This window comes from Aethalodelphis obliquidens, unplaced genomic scaffold, assembly GCF_003676395.1.
Source record: "Aethalodelphis obliquidens isolate GAN/ISIS:26980383/991018 unplaced genomic scaffold, ASM367639v1 scaffold15, whole genome shotgun sequence".
NCBI lineage: Eukaryota > Metazoa > Chordata > Mammalia > Artiodactyla > Delphinidae > Aethalodelphis > Aethalodelphis obliquidens.
Window position 1 is genome coordinate 4,716,573 of NW_020837959.1, and position 23,396 is coordinate 4,739,968.

Sequence of the window (23,396 nt, forward strand, 5' to 3'; positions counted from 1 at the left end):
GGATGAGCAAAGAAAGTAGTTTCATGATCTAGAAACAACTCCTGGTAAAGATGCTCTGAAGACTGTTGAAATGACAACGGAAGATTAAAAATAGTGCATCGACTTAGTTGAGAGTGGTGGCAGGGTTTGAGAGGATTGACTCCGGTTTTGAAAGCAATTCTACTGTGGGTGAAAGGCTATCAAACAGCATTGCATCCTACAGAGAAATCGCTCATAAAAGGAAGAATCAAAGGATGGGCAGACCTCAACGTTGTCGTCTTTTAAGAAACGACCACAGCCATCCCAGCCTTCAGCAACGCTGCCCTGAGCAGTCAGCAGCCACCAGCTTGGAGGCCAGACCCTGCAGCAGAAGAGGCTGAAGGATCAGATAAGGGTTAACACTTTTTAGTAATAAAATATTTTTTAATTAAGGTATGTACATTATTTTTTCGACATAATGGTACTGCACACTTAGTAGATTACGGTATAATATAAACATAACTTCCTATGCACTGGGAAACCAAACATTTCACGTGGCTCATTTTATTACAATACTGGCATATTGGGGTGGTCTGGAACCGAACCCACAGTATCTCCTAGGTCTGCCTATGTAGTAAATAGTTATTATCTGCCCTCCTCCTTGCTGTCTTCCTGCTGTCCTTTTCCCTTCCTTCTTCCCTGTCCTGTATCACAGGCACACTGACCCCCACTCCAGTCCCCTCTCTGACATGCCACGCCACTCCCCGTCTTGACTGTCCCCTTCTCTTCTCCAGAACCGCCGGCCACCCTCAGTCATCACTGACCTCTGCTTTCTCCAAACCAAAGCACCCTGATGGTAACACACTGCCTACCACGTCTGGCCTTGTCTCCTTTAATTTGACAGGACTATTTTGGGGGCCAGGGAAAATGTCTCATAATGACATTTTTAACCTGCTCCCCAGGGTATGTTCCTACGGCCAGGCCAATAGTCGGCTCTCAGTAAATAGCTTTGGATGGATTGAACGATACCTTTGAAGCCAAGGTTGGTAGAAATCAGTTAGCTCTTCCGGCATCATGATAACCGGCTACAGCTCTACTCTAATGAGAATTTTGAAGTGTTCACTCTGTCACATTTTAAAGCTATGAACTCTCAGAGGCTCACTGGCACTTTTCTGGCTGTGATCCTGTTTATCTAAGGACCAGGTGTAGATAAATAGCCTGTTTCAATGGCCACATGACACACAGCACCGCTGCATCCCCAAGGCGCTGGTCTGCACATGGTCTCCATAAGGAGCTGCCATCCCTCCTGTCCCTGCTCCTCAAGAACAGGACGTGTCAGGAGAAAGCAGAAACCATAATCATAGCTGCTGAGCTTGGACTTGGGGATGACAGAATCAGAAGCGCTCCTTCGCCTCTGGGAGGAAAATAAGAACGCACAGAGTCCACTCAACCGGGGGCAGCAGCACCTGCTTGGAGCGAAGACATTATTATTGTTTTCATTGACAACTCTTATGACTGTGATATTGTGAAGTGGGGTGTCATCATGTATTATTCATACAGAAATGTCTTGACTGTATTGCAAAGAGGTAGAACAGTTAGATATATACCCAGAGCATTTTATACTCTAGTTCTATAAAGTGTAAGACTGTGTAAAATTATCAGATGGTTAGATAACTAATTTTGCTTTATTATTGCAAGTTTTCTGTATTTTACTTGGGGTCCAATGAGAAAGTTATGCCTTAACTTTCTTTAGACCTTTATTGGATGTTTCTATTAAGTGAGAGGCAGTGATAAGCAAGTCCCATTCTATTTACTTGTATGAAAAAAGTGAATACAGCTGCATGTTTTAGTGAATGTGCTGATTACTCATTGTTGTTCTACTGAATACATGGGTATTTTCTAAACATACTCTAGATTGTGGATTATAACACTCATTCATTTATTAATCAACTGCTTCGTGAATTCCCACGTGAGTCCTCCCAAATAAGGGGACTCTACCATGTCGACGCTCCCATTTCCTTGATGAATACATGCTTAAGACTAGTCTCAGATTTATCTACAGACCCACTTCCATTTCTTCCTTCAAAAGGTTGATTTCCTACTTTTTAAACCCCTTTCAACATTCTCAACTTGCCTAAGGTATGGAGCCCCAAACTGAATTTATATCGAGGTACTTCCTCACTGCCCTTTTAAAACTATCAATTCTAATAGGATCATGGGCACTTCGATGATAGTTAACACAGACCACGTTAAATACGTAGCGTATCTAGAGGACCGTGGGATATGTAACACTGCTGCATTTCCAAGGTATTGTTAGGCTGATAGTCTACAAGGAAGCTGTCATTTATCCCTGTCTTTCCCGATTCTAGAAAAGGCTGTTGAGAAAACACCATGATGTCCACCCATGGCCGACACACAGAAGTGGTTTCCATGAAAGAACTTCCTTCCTTTCTTTTTTTTTTTTCTAATAGAATCATTTATTACCTTGGACTTACAGTGTTATTAAAATGCTGACCATATTTCCTGAGTCCTCTTGTTCACTTGACACCTGAATTTTTCCGAAGTTATTCCATGCCCATCATCTTTAAAGCTTTATCTGCGGTGCACAGACTCAGGGTTTTGAGGGCTTCTTTGTACTGCATAAGTGATATGGTGCTTTCATTCAAGGAGTCCATCGCCTCAAACATAGCTCAATTTGACATAATTTGACATAATGGACGGGAAAGTCATGCCTTATTTGGCAATTCTCAGCCGTTCCAATATAGATATTAAATTTTCTCTTGGTTTTTCCAGCTGGAAAAAGAGGAGGACACTGGTGAAATATTGAGCAACTCCACGATCAGATGTTTTGCGAAATGATTCCTGGCCTCACGCGGCCTCTGCTGCTGGCCTCCATCACTCCCCATTGGGCCCTCGCTGACCCTCCTTCTTCCCCGAGGTCCACGCGCACAGTTCCTGACAGCTTGGTCTCTAACAGGAGCTTTTCATTCACCTATTTCTATCACTATGAATAATTCATTTTTGGAAGTACAATAGAACTGTTTTGGAAAGGGATGAGGTAGTGTAATCTGTCCTCCAGAAACTTTTTGCCATGATCCCAGCCAAAGCAGCTTGTCCATTTCCCATGACAAGGCCAGAGCAAACTCCGCCCTTGGTAGCTCTGTGGGCCTCCCCTGAGTCCCGCCCATGGAGCCTTCTCTTTGTGTGGACATCCTTCTCTGCTTGGAACCCCAGTCCGTGTTGTGTCTCAGCACCTAAACCACGGTGTCTGCTTGGAAAGAGAGGTTCAGTCATGAAGTGGGCTTTGAAAGGTTTCTTTCTATAGGATTTATTTGTCCTCCGATAAGGGAGTTTGCTGATACCTCTAAAGGAGTCCGTAGGATTGAATGTCTTGGAAGCACGTCAGGTTTCATGGTTAGAGTCTGCTCTGTGCAGGATCTCAGAGCCAGGTGGACTCACTCACGTGAACGGGTCACCCGACAGAGCTGTGCACCTGAAGGCCATGGTGTGAATTTCCAAGGACAGTGCCATGGACAGTCAGTTTCTCCCAGGTCCACCCAGAGCACCAGGAATACAGAAGTGCACGAGGCCCCTTTACAGGAGGCTAGAAAGGGAAGCAGACAAGCAAAGAGTGTCGCCTTCAGTGTGAGTCCCTAGGAAGAGAACATTCCAGAGGCTTTCGGGGGTGAGTTTACAGATCAGAGGCAGGAGGTTTACAGATGAGGTCACACAGGATGGGTAGGAACCCATCAGGCTGAGGGCTGTGTGAGCGAGGCGAAGGGGAAGCAGGGGTGCAGGGCTGCTGAGGACGAGGCCGTTTAGTGACGCTGCGTGTCACCTTCCACAGCCGCATTGCACAGACTGAGCAGGGGGGTGGAGGCTCAGAGGCTGCAGCGCTCAGCAGGGCGCGGTCACAAAGCTCAGTGTCCTTTAAGGAGTTTGAACTTTTCCCGGAGTGCTGCAGAGAGGCCGTGGATGATGTAAAGCGGAGTGCTGACAGAATCCAATAGTCCCACAGAGGTTACCCTAACTGCCCGGTACAGACCAGCATGGAGGGGAGGAGATCAGGACTGAAGACGCAGAGGCTCATCTGTGGACGCGTCATGTAGGTGAGCGATGGGAGTGGCTGGGATAATAGTGGCAACAGAAATCAAGACATTTGGAGCCTTGATATTTAGGGCGTAGGCTTGTAGGACCTGGGGAGAAAGTGGTTGGGGAGAGCATAGAAGGGGACATTGGGGGTGACTCCCAGATTTCTCTCATCTTGCTTCTCCCGAAGAGAAGATGCTGAATTCCACTCTGGACTTGCAGAGGCTGAGATGCTAAAGAGCATATGGAAACAGAAGCATGTAGGACGCAGTTTATAGACAGATCAGGTGAGAGAGAGAGAGAAAGAAATAACGATTTAGGCGTCACTGTTTTAAAGACCAAGTTGAATCATGAGAGTGGACGATTACCACGAAAGACTGTGCAGAAGGAAGTTAAAACAGAAGCCTGAGTGACACCAACATTTTGGGGAGTGGCAGAGGAAACAAACAACAATTACAACAAAACAACCAATGAAGTAGTGGCTGGCAGAGTAGGAAGAAGCCCAGGGTAAATGGATTCTCTTAATCACGGGGGCCAGCGTTTCAAGAAAGAGCTTAGCAGCAGCGCTCCTTACTGCCAAGAAGTCAGATAAGAAAAAAGCTGATTTTAGCAGCTGGGCTTATCACCACAGAGGCCAGGTTGCTTAGAAAGAACAAGTTTCTGTGCAGTAGTTCAGGCTGACACCAAACCATAGTGAGGTGAGGAGGGGAAACAAGATGAAGCAAGGACGTCATTAACTCAGACAATGCAGGAGGCGTCCAGTAAGTCCCCTACACACACGCCTTCAAGTTGCAGACTTGATGGGAACGCGTATTCGCACGTCCAATCACGTAAGTTAGTTCACGTGTCATACATTGTCACGTGTGTGCATCCTCTACAAGTGGTTGTGCTTTTGTGTACTTTACTGTGCGGCACTGTATAGAGTACAGTCGTACAGTATCTTTATTTCAAGCCCAGGATGTCCGGAAGCAAACCTAAAAGCAGTGGTGACGTAGCTGGTACTACTGTACTTTTCGAGGTACTGTACTGTAAGATTAAAAATGTTTTCTTTATTTTTTGTTTGGTTTTCATGTATTACTTGTGTGAAAATTATTATAAACCTATTACAGCACACTGCTATATGGCCAATTGTGTTAGTTGGGTACCTAGGCTAACTTCATTGGACTTACGAACAAATTGGACTTAATGAACGCACTCTCGGGATGCAACTCATTTGTACGTAGGGGACTTACTGTGTTAATGAGGAAGAAGGGAAAGAAGAAGCTGGCTTCCTGTGTGCCCCGGACAGTGCAGGAGATACACTGACAAATTCTTCCCCGGTTTCCTTCGTTTCCGAGATCATCGTTGGATGGTAGCATCCTCTATTCAGGAAAGCTTGAAGAGCTGATTTGCTTTTTGTCATCGTTGCCATCACGTCTGTGGGCCTCCAGGTATCACACCCGACTAGAGGTGGAGCCGGGCTGGCCCTGCCTTCTTCAGACGGATTCCCTCTCCTGAAGGGACTGAGCCCAGGGTGGTGGTGAGAATGGATTGAATGGACTTAAAAACATAGGGTGGTGCTAGGAAGCGAGGGCCGTTCTGAAGTTCAGGGGGTTAGACCGAGTGTTATCACAGGACCCACGAAGCGTCACCAGGAGAAAACAGGAAGGTACTTACATTCGGCGCAGGAAATGGAGCGAAGATGCGGCCCCGCAGGACAAGGTGTGCTGACATTTGGCGGGTCAAGGAGCCTGTCTCCTTACGCTGTCCATCTCTGAATATTCTTCCTCAGATGACCTGGCGCATCCTCAGGCAGGGGTTGTTTTCTTGCTTCTCTCTTAAAATATGTCAGTATTTCCATTTTCCGGGTGCCGCGCGTGCTTTAACCAGACACTGACACGGGGCTAAGGAAAGACGCTCAGATATACGCGTGTGAACATTTCTTCCGACCTCCTGCCCCACTCACAACTGTAACGACATGCCTTGCGCATCAAAGTGCATTAGCCCGAGGCGGTCGCCACCGCAGACTACTGCTTACGTAACCAGCGATTTCAGCCCCGCGTGCTCCAGACACACGCCACTCACGCGTTAGAGCTGCCAGGGAAGGGCCTCAGAAAACGCATCAACACATGGTATACATGTAAGAAGAGTTAGCCCTTAGTAATTCTTGGGGGAAAAGGGAAAACGGCCTTCTGATTTGAAGATGACAACCATGGTCAATACCTGACATTTTTCTTAACAATAAAAAATTGTAACCGACATATTTTTTCGGCCAGCTAACATATATTTGCAATATAAATTGGTTCCCTTGCTCTAAAACGTGAATATAGATTTTGGGGGAGGGAGGCAAGTATACTTAAAAGAAATGAGAATCCAAGCCCCTATGGGAAAAATACGAATCTGGGGCATTTTGTGAAAGGCTCTACGGGAGGTGAGCCGTGGTCATGTGGAACACCCAGACCAAGAGAGGTCGTGAGACCCGGTGCGTGCTGACGTCACACTGGTGCATGCTGACGTCACGCTGGTGCACGATGACGTCACTTGTAAAGAGGAGCCTGAAAACCATGATTATTCAGGGCACTGGGTATAACCCGTAATGAACAATATTTCTAGCCACATAAAGCATCCCCCTCCTAGAGTCCCATAGCTTAACATCACTTCCCGTAATCAGGGAACAGAGACCCCTCGCTCAGTCTGTCTCCTGGGATTTTCCTCTCAACCATGCTTGTACCATTACAACCAGAACTTTCCTGAAAACTGAGAATTATCTTAAAAAATAAAAAAACTAGTCTTCATCGGGAATCTGGAAATGAGTTCAGTAGACCAGAACACAGCTCCCTGGGATCTCCCCTCCTCTCCTCACACCTTCAATTAGGCCCGCGAAACCGAGGGGATTTGTAAAGTGATGTTGGTGCAGAGAAGACCCAGAAATCAGCCCCGGGCTGGGGTGTGATTATTACAGCCACTGCGCAGAATTTCAAGGGAAGGTTTGGAAAGTGCAGATCTGGGGTGAAGTGACTTGTAAAAAAGAAAAAAAAAGACGGACTTCCCTGGTGGCGCAGTGGTTGGGAGTCCGCCTGCCGATGCAGGGGACACGGGTTCGTGCCCCGGTCCGGGAAGATCCCACATGCCGTGGAGCGGCTGGGCCCGTGAGCCATGGCCGCTGAGCCTGCGCGTCCGGAGCCTGTGCTCCACAGCGGGAGAGGCCACAACAGTGAGAGGCCCACGTACCGCAAAAAAAAAAAAAAGAAAAGAAAAGAAAAGAATAAAGGTACGTTAAGAATGATTCAGTTGATGCCTTCCCAGTAATGTGCTGTGTTATTAAAACAACATCCAGGAAGCCAGGGATTTGAGGTTGCCATCAACTGTGGTCTTCCTAGGCTCCAGTTCTCACTTGAGAGGCTTAGCTAGATGACCCCTAGGACCTTTCCCCTCTGAACTGCCACCCTCCCCTCGAGGATTCCAGAGACCCACCTTTTGTCATGTTGTCATCACTTTCCGCTTCCTCTCAGAAGAGGTCCAGCTACCCCAGGGCCCAGTGAAGGAAGTGCTGGCCTGAATTCTGTCCATTTGCTACTATAATCTCTCTCTAACTCAGGTTCTTTATTTGTAAAATATTTCCCAAACCCATCTCAAGGGTTTCAGGGGGAAAAATAAGAAATGAGAAAACGCTCTGGGAGAAAAAGAGAAAATTGTTATCCAGCTATTAAGAGAAAATGTCATTCTTTTTTAGGCCGTTTTAATAGTCTAGTCTGTTCCTTTTCTAGACTGTAGCTTGCGAGTATTTTCTATTGACCGTAGGATGGGCAGCTGTCAAACAATTTGTTGTACTGTCAGCAGTGATTTCCAAGGGGCAGCAGCAGAGCGGGGGTGGGGTGAGACGTCCTTCATGGGCATAATTACCTGGAAAACATAACTTCCACAGAGAGAGGAAAGTACAAGCCCTCCAGGAAAAATGGAGGTAAACGTAGTTGAAACAGTCATTTATCATCAGAGACCTTAAACCTGTTTTTGTTCCTTCCCAAAATTATTGTTTAGCATCAGATAATCATTTATACAATTCAGTGACACCTAGAAAAGCGATGACTTCGTACGTCTCTCCATAGGAGAAGGCTAAGCCATTATAAAAAAGATTTCTGGTCTTCCTTATACTACGGAGTTCTTCTGAAAGAAGACAAGTGTACTCATTTGTCATCAGTGCTTTTCCCTGAAAATCCTTTAGGCCTTTTAAAAGTTAATCATCTTGTTTCTTTGGTTTTGTGCCACCACAAAACATCTAACTTTCTCAACCCCCCTCCCTCAAAAATAAAAGGGAGGCATTGGGACGTATCTCAGAGCTGTTTATTTCTCTCCCTTTCCTGACACAAGAATTCTCCTCACAGTATGCTGACAAGATTATCTAGATTCTGCTTGGATTCTAGGCTGTCCACTCACTTCCATTGCTAATTATTATCTGTGTGCAAAGTGTGACCGATAGTTACCTTCTATGTGTGTGCTAAGAATTACATGGGAAAAGAATGTATGTACCTTGCTTAGAACAGAGTGAAATTGGTAAATACTCGCTATTACTCTTGCTATTATTGTCGGGTGTTTATGACCTCTTAGTGTACATTTAACGGTACACCATCCACCTTTCCAGGTAGAACATAGGCGACAGAATCTTACCAGGCTAGTATTAACCTTAGAATCAGGTAAAAAGAAGACATCAGCGCCCAGGGTCTGGGAAATACCTGAGTCACAGCCATCTGTATGGTGGATACCTTGCCATGGTTTTATTTGGGCCTAGTTTCAACTTGTTCCCTTATATTAGAAAAAGGCATTTTTTCAATATCTACTTTCCTAAATACCTATCAAAAACAGAGCTAGGTGAATTCATAGTCCTTTCACATTTTATTAAATTAAGCAAATACTTATCGAATATCGATGTGGATCACAGTATCTAAAGGTCCAAGTTGCGGCTCTGATGAGGTTTCCTTCTTCGTTCTCCTCACCACACCACGACATAAAGTGTCTGATTTAGGTTGGGTGTTTCCCGGCTTTCGGACGTTGAGATATTTAATGCATTTGATGTGAGTCATGAATTTAAATGCCCGCCGCTGCTTGTTCTGTGCCCTGGAGTTCAAGCTCTAACCAGCCGCCTCTGCACAGCCCGCGGGGGCATCTTTGTAGGGGAATCAGCGCCATCTAGTGCCCTTGGGGGGAATAGCCGGTGTCTGCAGGGCTCTCGCACCCTGCAGTAAATAACCACGGTGGGTCCACAGTTATTTCCTTTCTTGTATATCATTGGATTTTAAAAACTTCAGGCCCTGCTTAACTCCACTGTTTTTCACATGAGTTACATCCCCTCAAATGCCACATTACCTTTTGCATCCTCTTAAGGGCTCAATCAAAAAATGTTTTGCTCTGTTGCCAAGACATCGCTTGCAGCTGGCCTTGTGTGAATACGCTGTCTCCAAGTGTGAGTTTTCTTATGATCCGCCTGAAGCCCTAGCATGTTTCTCACAGTACAGCATGTCCTTTATCAGTCAGAACTGTTGTCATCCCGCCCTATTTTTGATTCTTCTCTTTTTTCAGATTGTCTACAAAGCCTGGCTGTGTTCCCAGTATTTTGAAGTCGCACAGCTGAACTGCAGAAAGACAATTCCTTGCAAGCAATACTGTTTGGAGGTTCAGACGAGGTGTCCGTTCATATTGCCCGACAATGATGAAGTTATCTACGGGGGACTCTCCAGTTTCATCTGTACAGGTACAGTGTGGGGCAGGTGTTGGCACCCAGCCTCTCGTGGTGGAGCTGCTCCTTATGTGGTGTTTGTTTGGTTGGGGGTTTCCTTCCACCTATGTAACCCTGAAGATTCGGCTGGGACTATTCCATGCTTTCCTTCACAGAAGCCCTGAAGAGACCCCGAAACTGATTTGGAGATGCCACGTGATGTGTCGTCTACCTATGACCACCATCATTAAGTCTGTAAAAGGATAAAATGGAAAAACATCAGCAATCTTTGGATTTGCTTAAATTTGACTTAGAGTCGGTTGGGTTCTACCTGCCTTATCTTTGTATTAACCTAAGAACAGATGACGTGATAAGGCGGTAAAGTTATGTTTCTTCTTCAAATTGGTAACAAGTTTAGGTCCCAAATCTATTTTCTGAGAAGTGTTATGTTACTTTATCTTAAATAAGTGTCGAGAGTATGAAGAAATGCCCGTTGAAGTTACTCGTGTGTGTGTATGTGTATTAGAGTCCGGTTAAATTGTTTACCTCTTTCACCAAATGACTCAGGGTGGGCAAAACACCAGTAGCAGCATGCAATTTCTGGGTATTTATAAGTGTTACACAATTTAGACGTAGAATAAGACGCAAAGGATAAGAGTAGATTGCTTTTTAAAAATAAATGCTGAGTAGACAAGTGAGAACGATCCCCTTTGCTGCAGAAATGTGATAAGCAGAGTTGTTGCTTCACGCTGTCTCAGTAAAAATGTGCTACGGGTCCTTGTAACTGGATGGCTTGAGTTGTAGCATGTTTAGTTTTCAAGTTTTAAGGATAAGACACCATCATATGTACGAAGAAACATGAAAACCCCTCTTCTTATAATAAACTTTGTGAGACCCTTCTAAGCAGAGTGACATATTGAGATGTTCAACATGAGAATTTATCAGATTCTTTCTAGAGCACTTATTTCCATGCCTATCCATAACCCATCCTGTTCTAAGTGATGTGCTATCAAGAGACTGTCCAGCAAAGCTCTCCCCTAAACGCCTGCCTGCACACTGGATGACTTTTGTGCTGCCCAAACTTATGGGAAGGATATGTGGATGAAGGTTAAGAGACATGGGCTTTCCTCCTATTTCTATTAATGCATTCTCTCCGAGCCGCCATCTCCTCATTAGTACATTAGTGATAGCGATACCCCTCAGGCATGTCTGCAGTGAGGAATACAGATAGAGAAGCTGCACGAGATACGTCATCCATAGGCAATAGCCATTGTACGTAAGGAAGCGATTTGTGGAATGCAAAGTGATTTACCAATTATTTTTGTTATTCCACTGATTTGATGCTGAGATCATTTTTCATATGGTTCCTCTCTACTGGGAAGACAGAGAGAGAGAGAGAAGAGAGAGATAAAAGGAAGGAAGAGGGAAGGAAGGAAGGAAGGAAGATATTAACACCTTCTTCCTTTGAATCTGAGCCAGAATTCACCAGTCACAAGCTATTCATTTATTTGTCTTCCACACAAAACTTCAATAAATGGTCATCAAGATAAGGTCTTCATCTCTTGACTTAAGGACCAATGAGGTGTCTGTGATTTTAGGACTTCTGAGAAACTTCTGGAATTTTATGTAAAGGTTGTATTCTTGTTCATTCTCATGCATGTAGCTTTTTTCCTAGAGAAGGTCAACAGCTTCACTAGATTCTCAGAGCAGAAAAGAACCTCAGATGAAGGGAGAGGCGTCTGTCTATCTCCTCCTGCTTCCTGGTCTCTTATCTGTATGTTTGAACCTGAAATACAGGTTTGAACGTTCATCGCCTTCCCTATACACTTTCAAGGCCGTCCGAAAGCTAAACATGGAAATTAATCTCTTTTCGCACATGTGCAGAAAGTCTATCTTATATTCTTAATTGTCTTTGAGTCTTTCAAAGTCAGATTTTTTCATCTACATCATTAAGGAAAACAAATAGGAGAAGAGGAGAGATTTGTCATTTGTCGGATCCAGGGGAAAATGCCACCAAAATTAGAAGCTTTCTGGGAGAATCTCATCACTGAATATTTGGGAATCTGACTCTTCTTTCCCCACTGTCAGCTGGGCCTATGTTCTTTTTCTTACTTGTCAAAAATGTGCAGAATAAATTATGAAGGCATTTGGTCCCTGAGCGCTGTGAAAAATTTTGACAAAAAAAATGGTACTAATTTTCAGACTGATCCTCTCTTCTAAGCTGTGAAGAATTCTCCCAGGCTTCCTGGAAGAATTCTCCTGTGTCTTACCACTAGCAGCCATCCTTTATCCACCTTGGGTCACAGAGGTCCCTTGAGTTTTGCTGCTGGACGTGAACAGGAGAGATTTCTGCAGGTGGGAATCGCTTACTGCCATGTCACTACTGATGAGGGTCCCAGACACCAGGGTCCCCGGAACATCTCCTTCTGGGAGGAAGTGAGCTGCCGGGGCCACTGGTGAAACCCTGCCCAGGAGCCCAGTGGCCTCACATGTGTAGGGAAACTAGTAAGACTTTTACATATAAAACATTTGTTCCCAAACATTGTCACACGATCTTTGAAGGTTCACCTCTTACAGATAGACATGAAGATCCAAAGAACTCACCCTTCAGGTGTATTTGGAGTAAGTATTGAGTCATCTCACACACCTTTTACGCATTGAGAAGGAAGCGTCTTCTGTACTCAGAATGAGACTAAGTCTAGTCGAGAAATGGGAGTATTTTTCCTAGTTCCCCGGTTGGCTGCACATGACCTGAGGCCCCCTGGGAAGCAGGCTCATAGCCACGTTTCAGCTCACACAGAACAACACATCTGCTGGACTCCCCCCTCAATGAAATGAGTAAATGGCAATCACTAAACCCAAGTTCACTAAAAGGAGTTCACCAAGTAGGTTGGTCTTCATCTTGCCTCCAGTAATTCCTCTTTTTTAAAAAAATTAATAAATGATTTTATTGCCATTCTGTATGCTGAAAAATATCATCATTTATCATCAAGAGTTGAAGGAATAGACAGTTTCCTTCAACTTCCTTTAATAATGGTCTCCCTACTAATGGAAATATAGCCAATTCAGAAGCTTCCAGAAAGAAAGAGATTCCCTCTAAAAATCATCTCAAAAAAGTACTCAATGAGCACATGACTGCAAAAGGCTCGCCGGCAGATCCTGTCCAGGTGAGGGTCAATTTTGTTCAAGGTGCTTCTCCGTAGTGACAAACCAGTGGTGTGATTATGGCTTTTTTTGCAATCTTTTAGAGACTGGGATTACAGGACGCCAGGTCTTCCCGTCATCTAGGCTTTTATTAGATATATACTGATGCTTAGAATTCCTGTTATCCAGCCAAAAAAGTACATCTCAGTCCTTGGGATCAGGGAGCCAGTTAGAGGGTTCAGAGCAGACGAAATTCCTTTAAATAATCAGGAGTTATTTAAAATTTGGGTCAGTTATTAGATGCAACCTTATTGCATCATTTCTTCATGAGGCTTATATTACTTACCCGTGTCCTACATGGGAGTGTTTAAATGTCTACATTTTGGTCATCTGCTGCTATGACCCTTGGCAAGCCGGTAGCTTACTTTTAAAAAATGAAATATCTGAGAATGCATGTCCATGGCTGTACAATGTCTTTGACTGAGGCTGTCGCTGAAGGTGAAGGACAGATGTTTTAACCACAAAACTAGAGGAGAGAAGAGCCTCCTCCTATTGTTAAGTTCTGCTTCTGTTTTAGGTAATGAAGGAAAGACACTTTGCCTGAGATCTCTCTTCGTTTTTCTGTTAGAGGATAAAACTGAGGCGTTGCTGAAGGGGCGTTTGAGAAATTAATTAGGGAGAAATTCCAAGGTGCTGTCAGGGTGAAGCCCGTCATTGGATGTCAGGCTTTATTGAGCTAAAACTTTTCGAGGTGGGTTCTGTTCTCAAGCTGGGTTCACACAATACTCTGCTATTTTAGAAACTGTTTCTTCGTCTTCAGAGTGAGGGGGTGGAGTCCTTTGTGGGTTCTGCGCTGTCAACCCATCATGGTGATAATGACGTGGGTTTCCCCCCTGCACACTCCCTCGCATTCTTCTAGAATCCCCTGGAGAAATCCTGATTTGCTTACCTGGAATGGTGAGCCAACACTAACAACACAGAAGTAGCAGAGCATCTCAGGCTGCGGGTGCTATGGTAACATACATTGCGAAAATTGCCACTTGATTGATGGATAAGAGAGACCCTACCTGATTTGCTGCTGTATTTTTCATAGGTGAATTATTGAAAGAAAAAATAAAGTAAAAGATCTGCTGCGGGTTACTGACAATGGAGATAGAACATTTTGAGAATTCTGTGTAAATTCTGCGTTTCATTTTTTAGCTGTGACAAGCATGAGGTTATATTTCCGCCTCCTGGGAAAACACGGCGGGCTGTTGCTCGTTAGGGTGACAGGTCTGATTATGAAGTGATGGAGGACGGGCGCCCCCTGGTGGCGCGGCTCTGCGTCTGCAGGGGACCTGAAGCGGTTTATTTCCCTCAGGCAAGGGAAGTCATTATAATAATCCTTTGAGAGAAAAAGATGGGGGAAAATACTTGGATATGCATATTGATCGAGTCAGAAAGGAATTTTTTAATGTTGCGTGTCATTCATAGGAGAGAGTTGACAACTGTGAAAAAACATTCCCTAAATTGTATCTCACACATCTGGGGAGTTGATGAAGATTTTTAGAAAGATTATGTAAAAGATTTTCTCACCGGAGTAGTGTTTCAGTAGAAAAATCTGCTCCCTATAAATTTTAATTTGAACGTCTATGGTATCTTTAATCTCCGTACCTTCTCCAGTGTGTGAATATGTTTGATTATTTTCTAAAACTCAAGGGTCTTTTTTTCTGAAAAAGGAATAATGAAATACCAGCTAGTTATAGCACCATGTGATGTCATACAAAGTCTTTATATATATATATATATATATATATATATATATATATATAAAATATATATATATATAAATCTACAAAATATGTAGATACAAAATCTTTATGTAGATACAAAATCTTTATATAAATATATATGTATATATATAAATTTAGACCAAAAGAGAAATGTGAAGGAAGATAGTATGATCAGAATAAATAATAAATATGAAAATAAGTTATTTTTAAAAACTTACGTAGCATGTAGTAACGTTTGGGACATCGTCTTCCATTAAAACACTGCACTTTTGGAGGCTTATTAAATTCGTATAGTGAGACCTGAGTTCAGGTCCTCATACTTAAGATCATCTTCCCCGACGTCCACCTCCGTGTGCTTCCCCAGCAGTTCAAGTTTGCTTTGAGCGAGGGGACTAATGCAGGGAAAGAGCCCCGGAGTAGAAATTAGGTTGGTGGATTCTGCCCATAGCTATGAATTTTGGAACGTCGTACCCACTGGGTTTCCATTTCCTCATCTCTACAAGTGGCTGATGGGTCTGGGTCTCCAGCACATTCAGCCCTCCTGGTTGTTGAGGGCAGAGTCTGAGTCAGGTGGGCGCCCCTTGGTCCAGGAATCTGAGTCAGATGGGCGCCCCCTGGTCCAGGCAGAATCTGAGTCAGGTGGGCGCCCCTTGGTCCAGGCAGAATCTGAGTCAGGTGGGCGCCCCTTGGTCCAGGCAGAATCTGAGTCAGGTGGGCGCTCCCTGGTCCAGAATGAGGGCAAAGCACCCCAGCACCAGACAATGCAGAGTCCATCCTTGTCTGTGTTAGTGGAGGCTGGCATCTCGCTCCAGGCCCCCCGGATGCCCCTCGCTGGAGAGCCAGGAAGGACTGGTGATAAACTCATCTACCTCCAGGTGTGCTGATAAAACTGGCCATACCCTCCCAAACCTGCACACTTAGACAAACCTGGAGAAGTTCCAACACAGTCCACGTTGTACTTCTGCATTTTCTCTCTCTACCTTACCTGATCTAAGAGGAGGAATGAAAGGGGTTAGACCAGGGAGAGTTGAGGAAACCATGCCTGGAGCTTTGGCATGGCGTGGAGTTGAATCAGCCCCAAGGTGTGTCCGGTCTCTATGGCAGGGAGCCCCAAGCTTGCTGCTTCTGGAACCAGGAAGGGCGGAGCCTGCAGCCACTTCCTGGCCTGTTTCCAGGTAAGTGGGCACCGCAGGTGCATTGAGCAGAAAGCTGTCCTCCTTGATGCCACCTGGAGAGGATCCTAGTGACATCATCTCACAATTGCCTGGTAATCTGTAGCAGCAGCGTAACTTGCTGGCCTGGCCGGTATGTCTTGACCTCTGAACTCCCTAGGATGGACGACTGTCCTTTACTGAAGCCAGAACTATTGAATGCTGCTCCGACGGGACCAGGGCAGGGCATCCTGGGCAATGAGTTGGTTGGTCTGTACTCAGATGGAGGTTGAAAGAAAACGTTTAGAGAGCTTCCCTAGAGCAAGGAGGAGGGTGAAATACACATCGTTCTACAGAGATTCACATCATCTCCAGAAAGCTTCGTGACTGACAAGACTCAGAGCTGTTTATGACTGACATGGCAGCAAAGTAGGAAGATAAAGGAAGAATTTCAGTTCTGGAATTCGGTCTAGGAAGGGTACCTCTACACGAAGAGGAATCTCCTAGAACAGGCGAAACCTTATTCAGTGAAGGCGTTTACTAACTTCATCTGCAGTTAAACGTCTCTGCAATGAAGCCTCTCTGTGAAGCGTTTCTCCCCACCCTGTAGCTGTCCTGGGCACTGAACTGCTTTGGACGTTGCAGTGATCTCACGTGATTATAGATTCAGTCAATTTGAGAACAAACCTGAATTATAGACGTCATCTGGTCTGATGTTGCTTTTATACAGGGTCAAAGAGAGCTGACCCCCTGCAACCTATTATTGCAGAAACCAGGATAGACCCACACTTCCTGGCTATTAGTCCAGTATCTGTATCACTGGTGGAGCGGGAAGTGGCCATTCGGTCTGTCCTGAAATTAACCTGTAAGCAAACGTCTCCTTTCTGCTGTCCGGCTGGAGAAGGTCCCCCTGTAGGGAAAGAGAAGGTGGGGACACAGCCTGTGGTGTGTGCAATGCCGTTTCCAGTAGTTCAACACACACATCCTGATTTCACAACATCACATATTATGTTAAAAATAAACATCACGTATATTTTCTACCTGGGCCATTCTTTCTGCTTAAAGAAAGGGGAACTGTCTGGCGCTGTTCTCTGGAAGATTTTGTGCTTAGATGCCTGGCTTTTTCAGTCAGATTAGTGAGCGAGATTTTTAGACTGCACACATGCAAACCTACAAATATATTACTATGAAGGGTAACAGCAAGGACCCAAGGTCTCTAAAATGTTTGCTTAAATAATTGTGACTCTGCCTTCTGCCTTGTGTTCAGTAGGTTTGAGTCCCATAAGGAAATCATGCAGTCGATACATTTTAAAAATGGAAAGTGAACCAATTTGTCTCAATTTTGAAATCTTGTCTTTTTGGTGGTTCAGTTTGACTTTACCAGATGAGATGGTTACTGTTAGTCATCATTTCTAATGTATCAGATCATTATAATGTTTACTCTTTGGGTTCAATGTGAAGTTTTCTTCAAATTAGTGAGATGTAGGAGGTCAGTGTTTATATCCGTGATGCAGTCATTGTTCAAAATAATTTTTTAACTTTTCTCTGGCAATAATTTTCATAGCCTGAAGCATTCTCTTCCCACTTTGGGAGGTTTATCTGAACGTGTCTGTTGTTTATGGCTGTGTGCCCGGTGCCCAGAAAGCTGTTTGACACAGTCGGTGCACAATAAACAAATTTCGAATGAATTAATTAATGGGGAGCAATCTGTGACCCTGTTATGAGGAAGAAGGGGCCATCCAAGGTGGGGAGAAGCCCAAGGAAGCCAGGGGGTGAAGGTGGTACCCTGCAGGGCCACCAGCTGCCTCCTGCCTGCCTCTGCCGGCGATATTCTGATGATTCCAGAAAGGGGGCTGACAGGTAGATGCGCCTTAACAACATGTCCCCCTGTTGGAGTCAGAGAGAATATCAGTATTTCCTTTGAAAGCCATTTTGTCCCTCACGTTCCATCCTCTGTCACAGGCAAGATAAAGACTCAGGTTGAAAGCTGTTCAGACCTCATCATGCACGTCGCTTACTCACCTGGGATGCTAGGACTTTAAGCCTGATGAACGCTGTGACACCTCACTTACGGAATTTACATTTTAAATGGGCCCCCCAAACCGACCATCAAGGTTAACTTGCCCCCTGCCCCCCAATTCAGGTCCTAACCTGCAGTATCTCAGAATGTGACCTTATATGAAAATAGGGTCTTTTAGGGAGGTGATCAGGTTAAAGTGAGGACACCAGGATGGGCCCTGATCCCGTGCTGCCCAGTGGGTATGTTAATCCCCTAGGGCTGCCATGTAACAAGACGCCACAGACGGGGTGGTTTAAACAACAGAAATGTATTATTCCACAGTCCTGGAGGCCAGAGGTCCAAGGTCAAGGTGTTGGCAGGTTTCGTTTCTCCAAAGGCCTCTCTCCTTGGGCCACCTTCTTACTGTGTCTTCACAAGGTCTTCCCTTTGTGTGTGCACCCAGGGGTCTTCCTGGGTGTCCAAATTTACTTTTTTCATAAGGAATCTCATTGAATTAGGGCTCACTCTAAAGACCTCATTTTAACTCAGTCATCTCTTTAAAGGTCCCGTCTCCAGACAGTCACGTTGAGGTGCAGGAAGTTAGGGCTCTAACATCTCAATTCATCTCACAGAAGTATACTTATAACAAGGGGACATTCGTACCCACAGACATACCCACAGGGAACACAGTGGGGGGAAACACAGGGAGAATACCATCACCTGCACCCCTGCCAACACTCTGACCTCAGACTGTCCTCCTCCAAAACTGTGAGACCATAAAGTACTGTTTTGAAGCCGCCCAGTCTGTGGGACTTTGTTAGGGCGGCTCTGAGCTCTGCCTGGCAATTTTGGAATAGAACAGATACGTTCAGTATTGTTTGTTCAAGAAGAGAATAATGTCTAACCCTTCTATGAAGACAGATTCTGTGTACTTCAAAAGTTCTAGAGGATTAGAGGAGAGGAAGCAATAAAAAGGAATCATAAAGGCAAAGAGAGAACTCAGCCTAGAGGAGTTAGAGGATAATAATTATGCAGAGAGAGGAATGATGAAGAAGAAAGAGTATTAACCAGTATGGATCGGTTTTAATTGCAAAATAAAATGATTTTCATGAATTTCACGGATCCCCTTTTGAAGGAATTTAGAACCACATTCACTTTGCAAAGCTGCTGTGTGTACTGTGTCCACCCTTTCGTGGCTTCACGATTAGAAGATTTTAAACCTGAATCTGCAAACTTTTCATGTCACGAAATTGCAGTTAGTGAATTTTTCTTTTGGAAAATCTAATCACTCTGCACTTTGTGCTCAACATTGCTGTAAACCTAAAACTGCTCTAAAAAATAAATCCTAATGAGAAGCGGGGGTGGGAGAACCTAGCTGAATAAACTTTCTATCTCTAGATAAATTGTCTTCGATTTGGAGGCGCGTCTGTTCTTATCATTTCCAGCCTACTCCTGTAGTGTCAGAAGGAAATGCAGACTCATGATTTTATATAACAGTTTTATGAGATTTGTGGACAGCTTTCAAATTCCAAATCTTAATCCTTACAAGAAGAATGGTTTACATCCCTGTTCGCTTCTATTCTTCTTTCCACAAAGAGATAAAATTTAAATGCATGGAGCATCCGGAAAAGCAGGAAGTGTATTAGAAATCATGAGCTCCATCAATTAGCACAAAAGAAGCAAACATGAACATATAATTAGGGAAACTCCACATGTAACGTCACGGAGGTTCAGAGCTGAAAGGACGTGAGCTGTCGTCCAGCTCTTGAGGGTGGGTTTCCCGTTGGCTCCGTGCACGGTTGGGTCTGGACTGTAAAGAAGATTGAGGTCGGGACCGTTAGTGGATTCAGTGATCACCTAGGAAAGTGCACAAGTGAGGAAGCAGGCGCAGGCTTTCCTCAGTCATATTCGTCCCACATGATGGCTCAGTGGTTAAACCCAGCAGAAAAGAAAACTGAAGAATAGAGAAACCAAGTCTCTTCCCCGGGTTCACACTGAAGCCATCAGTCGAAGCCAAGGCATCTGGCTCCCTGACTTGGCACAGTTCACTGCTCTTCTGTTTTCTCCCTTTTCAACCAGAATTTATTTTGTAACTGGAGTAGCCAAGCTTCTCTCTGTCGTGACCTTCTCATCATAAGCTTGACTCCAGAGGGTCATTAGCTCCGCCTACTTTTATTGTAAAATGCTTGCTGTGCTGGAGAGAAATGTCTGAGGAGAAATGTGGTAGATGTATATGAAATTATATTCTCTCCTCCACATTTTACTTCCTAAGAAGTGTGTCCTGTTCCGCCCTATTTTCTCTTGCATTTTCACTCATTCAACATAAATTTGCACAAGACTCATTGTCTCCGTTTTCTATTGCTGCCTTAACAAATTACCACAAACTTTGTGTCTCAAAACGGCACAGATACGTTATCTCCCGGTTCTGTAGGTCAGAAGTTGGATCTCACCGGGCTGAAATCAAAGTTTCTCCTGGAACCTCTAGGAGAAGACCTGGTTCCTGATCATTCAGACTGTTGGCAGAAGTCAGCTCCTTGCTATTGTAGGACCAAGGTCCCTGTTCCCTTGCCGGCTGTCCACCAAGGAGAGCGCCCAGCTTCCTGAAGCCACCCACATTCCTTCGCTTGTGGTTCTACTGCTCCAAGTTCAAAGTCAGCAGTGGAGAAGCAAGTTATTCACGTGTCACATCTCTCTTACCCGCTGGACTCAACCTCTCTCCCTTTTTAAGATCTCGTGTGATTAGATTAGTCTCGCTTGGTAAACTTCCTATTTTGTCAGATGATTAGCAACCTTAATTCCACCTGCATTCTCAATTCCTTTTTGCCACGTTACAAGATATTCATAGGTTCTGGGGATTAGGATGTAACCTCTTTGCGGGGGGGACATCATTTTGCCCTCCTGCATCTATCATGTACCAGCTATTGGGCTAGATGCTGGGGATAGAAAGAGGATTAATAGATGTGATTCATAACCCGAGAAACACAAGTTTATCTGTGGAAGTAAACAAATTGAATAAATACTAGACTGGAGGTGTTGCCTGTAATGTATTAACAAAATATCGAAGAGGAAAGGAACGATTCACTTATCTCCATAACTTCTCTGAGATGTAAGTATAGAGAGTGTAATTATCACAGATTTACAGATGTGCAAGGGAATACAGAGAAACTATGTTTTCCCAGGTTTAAGCAGATGATTTCCCAAACAAGGGTAAGATCCATGATGAAGATTTCATCCCTAGCTTCCAGGCTACCTTACTGTGTATGCATGTCACTGCCACTGTTATAACCACGCCCAGCATTATTACTGTCTACTAATTGTGAGCGCTTAGTCGGCACAAGACCTTCAGCCAGGCACCTAAGATGCACCGTCTCCTTAAAGCTTCACAGTGTCTCCATGAGGAGAGTGTGTGTGTCGGTAAGGCGTCCTGCAAGCGCAGAAACCCTACTGGAACTGACTGAAGCAAAGACGGAATTCACGGTCCAGAAATAAACAGCAGGGAATATATTGTTCATTAGATAGATATAGATAGATAGATAGATAGATAGATAGGTGGTAGAAATATGCTGACATAAAGAGATATACTGAAGCATAGAGATACAGGAGAGATTCCATGCAGAGAATAACTCTCGAGCTCTATCAAAGCTCCAAGTCGAGCGTTGGCTCCCCGACCCCACCCCTGAGCTCTGTGTTTCTCTTTGTTAGTTGATTTCACCAGCAGCTGCAGATTTATAACCTCTCAGTTTGGGAACCGCAGCAGGAAGAGATCACCTCATTGCCATAATTTTTGCAGAAGTCCCGCCGTGGAGTCCAGTAGTGTGGCTTAAGTCACGTGTCCACACTTGCGCAATCCCTGCAGCCAGGGAGACGGAACGTCCAGGTCAATAAGGCAAGTCCCAGGCCTCCTGCATGTGGGAGGGGCTGGCCCAGCCTCACCGGCACCACATCCCTGGAGTGCAGGAAGCCTTCTCCCCAAAATAAAATCTGGGTGCTGTTCCCAGAGGGGTGACGGATGTTCCCTGAACTAAACCACAGCTGCCCACCGCATAGATGCCCCCTCACCAGAGAGACCAAGGAAGCCTGCGTGCCTTTCCCAGCCAGGCTCTGCTGGTAAGTGCCCGGGGAGAGCCGGGAGAGCCTCATCAGAAGCGCTGGGCTTACTGTTCCTGTAGCGCCAATAGATTAGAGAAAAGATGGCGTCTCTTTGAGAATCTAAGCATTTTCATCAAATATCTTAAAAACTCACAACAACATTTCTGTAGAGTAATATCTGTTATTATATTTATACTAGAAAATGCATGCTTAATTATTTAAAAACATTCAGTAAGTGTCAGGACTTCCCTGTGGTCCAGTGGTAAAGAATCCGCCTGCCAGTACAGGGGACATGGGTTGGATCCCTGGTCGGGGAACTAAAATCCCACATGCCTCGGGGCAGCTAAGGCCACGCACCACAACTACTGAGCCCACGCTCCCTGGAGCCCGCGCGCCACAACTAGAGAGAAGCCCGCACGCCACAGCAAAGAGCCCGTGCCACACGAAAGATCTCAACTAAGACCCAAAAAGAAAAAAAAGCATTTAATAAGTGTCCATCAGCAAAAAGAAGATAATAAGAAAATCCATTATCTACCACCAATAGGAAAACAACATTTTATACCGTGAATAGTGGTTTGAATGATTAAATATGCTTCTATAGCATAATTTAATGTTTGCATGATAATACAGTGTCTTATTATGATGTAAATTACTTGAGTGTTTTACTAACTACCGGACTTTTCTTTTTTTGCTATGTAAAAAAAAAATACTACTAAGCACATATATACATACTTATTTACATACATTTAAAAAAATTTTATTGAAGTAGAGTTGATTTATAATATTGTGTTTAATTTCTGCTGTACAGCAAAGTGACTCAGTTATACATATTTTTTTTTTCATTTTCTTTTCCATTATGGTTTATCACAGGATATTGGATATAGTTCCCTGTACGATATGTAGGACCTTGTTGTTTATCCATCCTACATATAATTGTTTGCATCTGCTAACCCTAAACTCCCAGTCCATCCCTCCCTCCCCCCTCCCCCTTGGCAACCACAAGTCTGATCTCTGTGAGTCTGGTTTTGTTTCATAGATAGGTTCATTTGTGTCATATTTCAGATTTCACATATAAATGCTATCATATGGTAGTTGTCTTTCTCTTTCTGACTTATTTCAATTAGTGTGATAACCTCTGGGTCCATCCATTGTGCTGCAGTATTTCCATACGCTTCTGATTCATTTCCCTAAACTCATTGAATTGGACTTGGCAGGTTAAAGCGCATGCAAAACTTTAGGCTTTTGATATTTATTGCCAAAAACTCAGAAAGATTTAACGACATAGATTCTTGCCAGAGGTGTATTATACTTCTCAGTTCTCATTCCTTTGTGGACATACATATTATAATGAGTATTTCCCGATGTTATAAGCAAAATATTACACATCCTTATTGTTTCAAGTCTAAATACTAGTATTTGAACTTTTTTTACGTTAGTCTTTTTTCTTTTTTATGTCACCTCCTAATGTCTAATTCTTAATTTAATATATAATCTTTTTTTCTTCT

The 23,396-nt window shown here is 44.2% G+C and overlaps 1 protein-coding gene across 1 annotated transcript in view; it reads left to right on the forward strand.

The window, feature by feature from the left end:
• The window catches only part of NALF1 (NALCN channel auxiliary factor 1), a 576,338-nt gene that overhangs the window by 534,972 nt on the left and 17,970 nt on the right, over positions 1-23,396 (forward strand). The window contains exon 2 of the mRNA XM_027115855.1: positions 9,601-9,772. Within this exon, the coding sequence (XP_026971656.1) occupies positions 9,601-9,772 (172 nt within the window). The remainder of the gene's footprint in view (positions 1-9,600; positions 9,773-23,396) is intronic.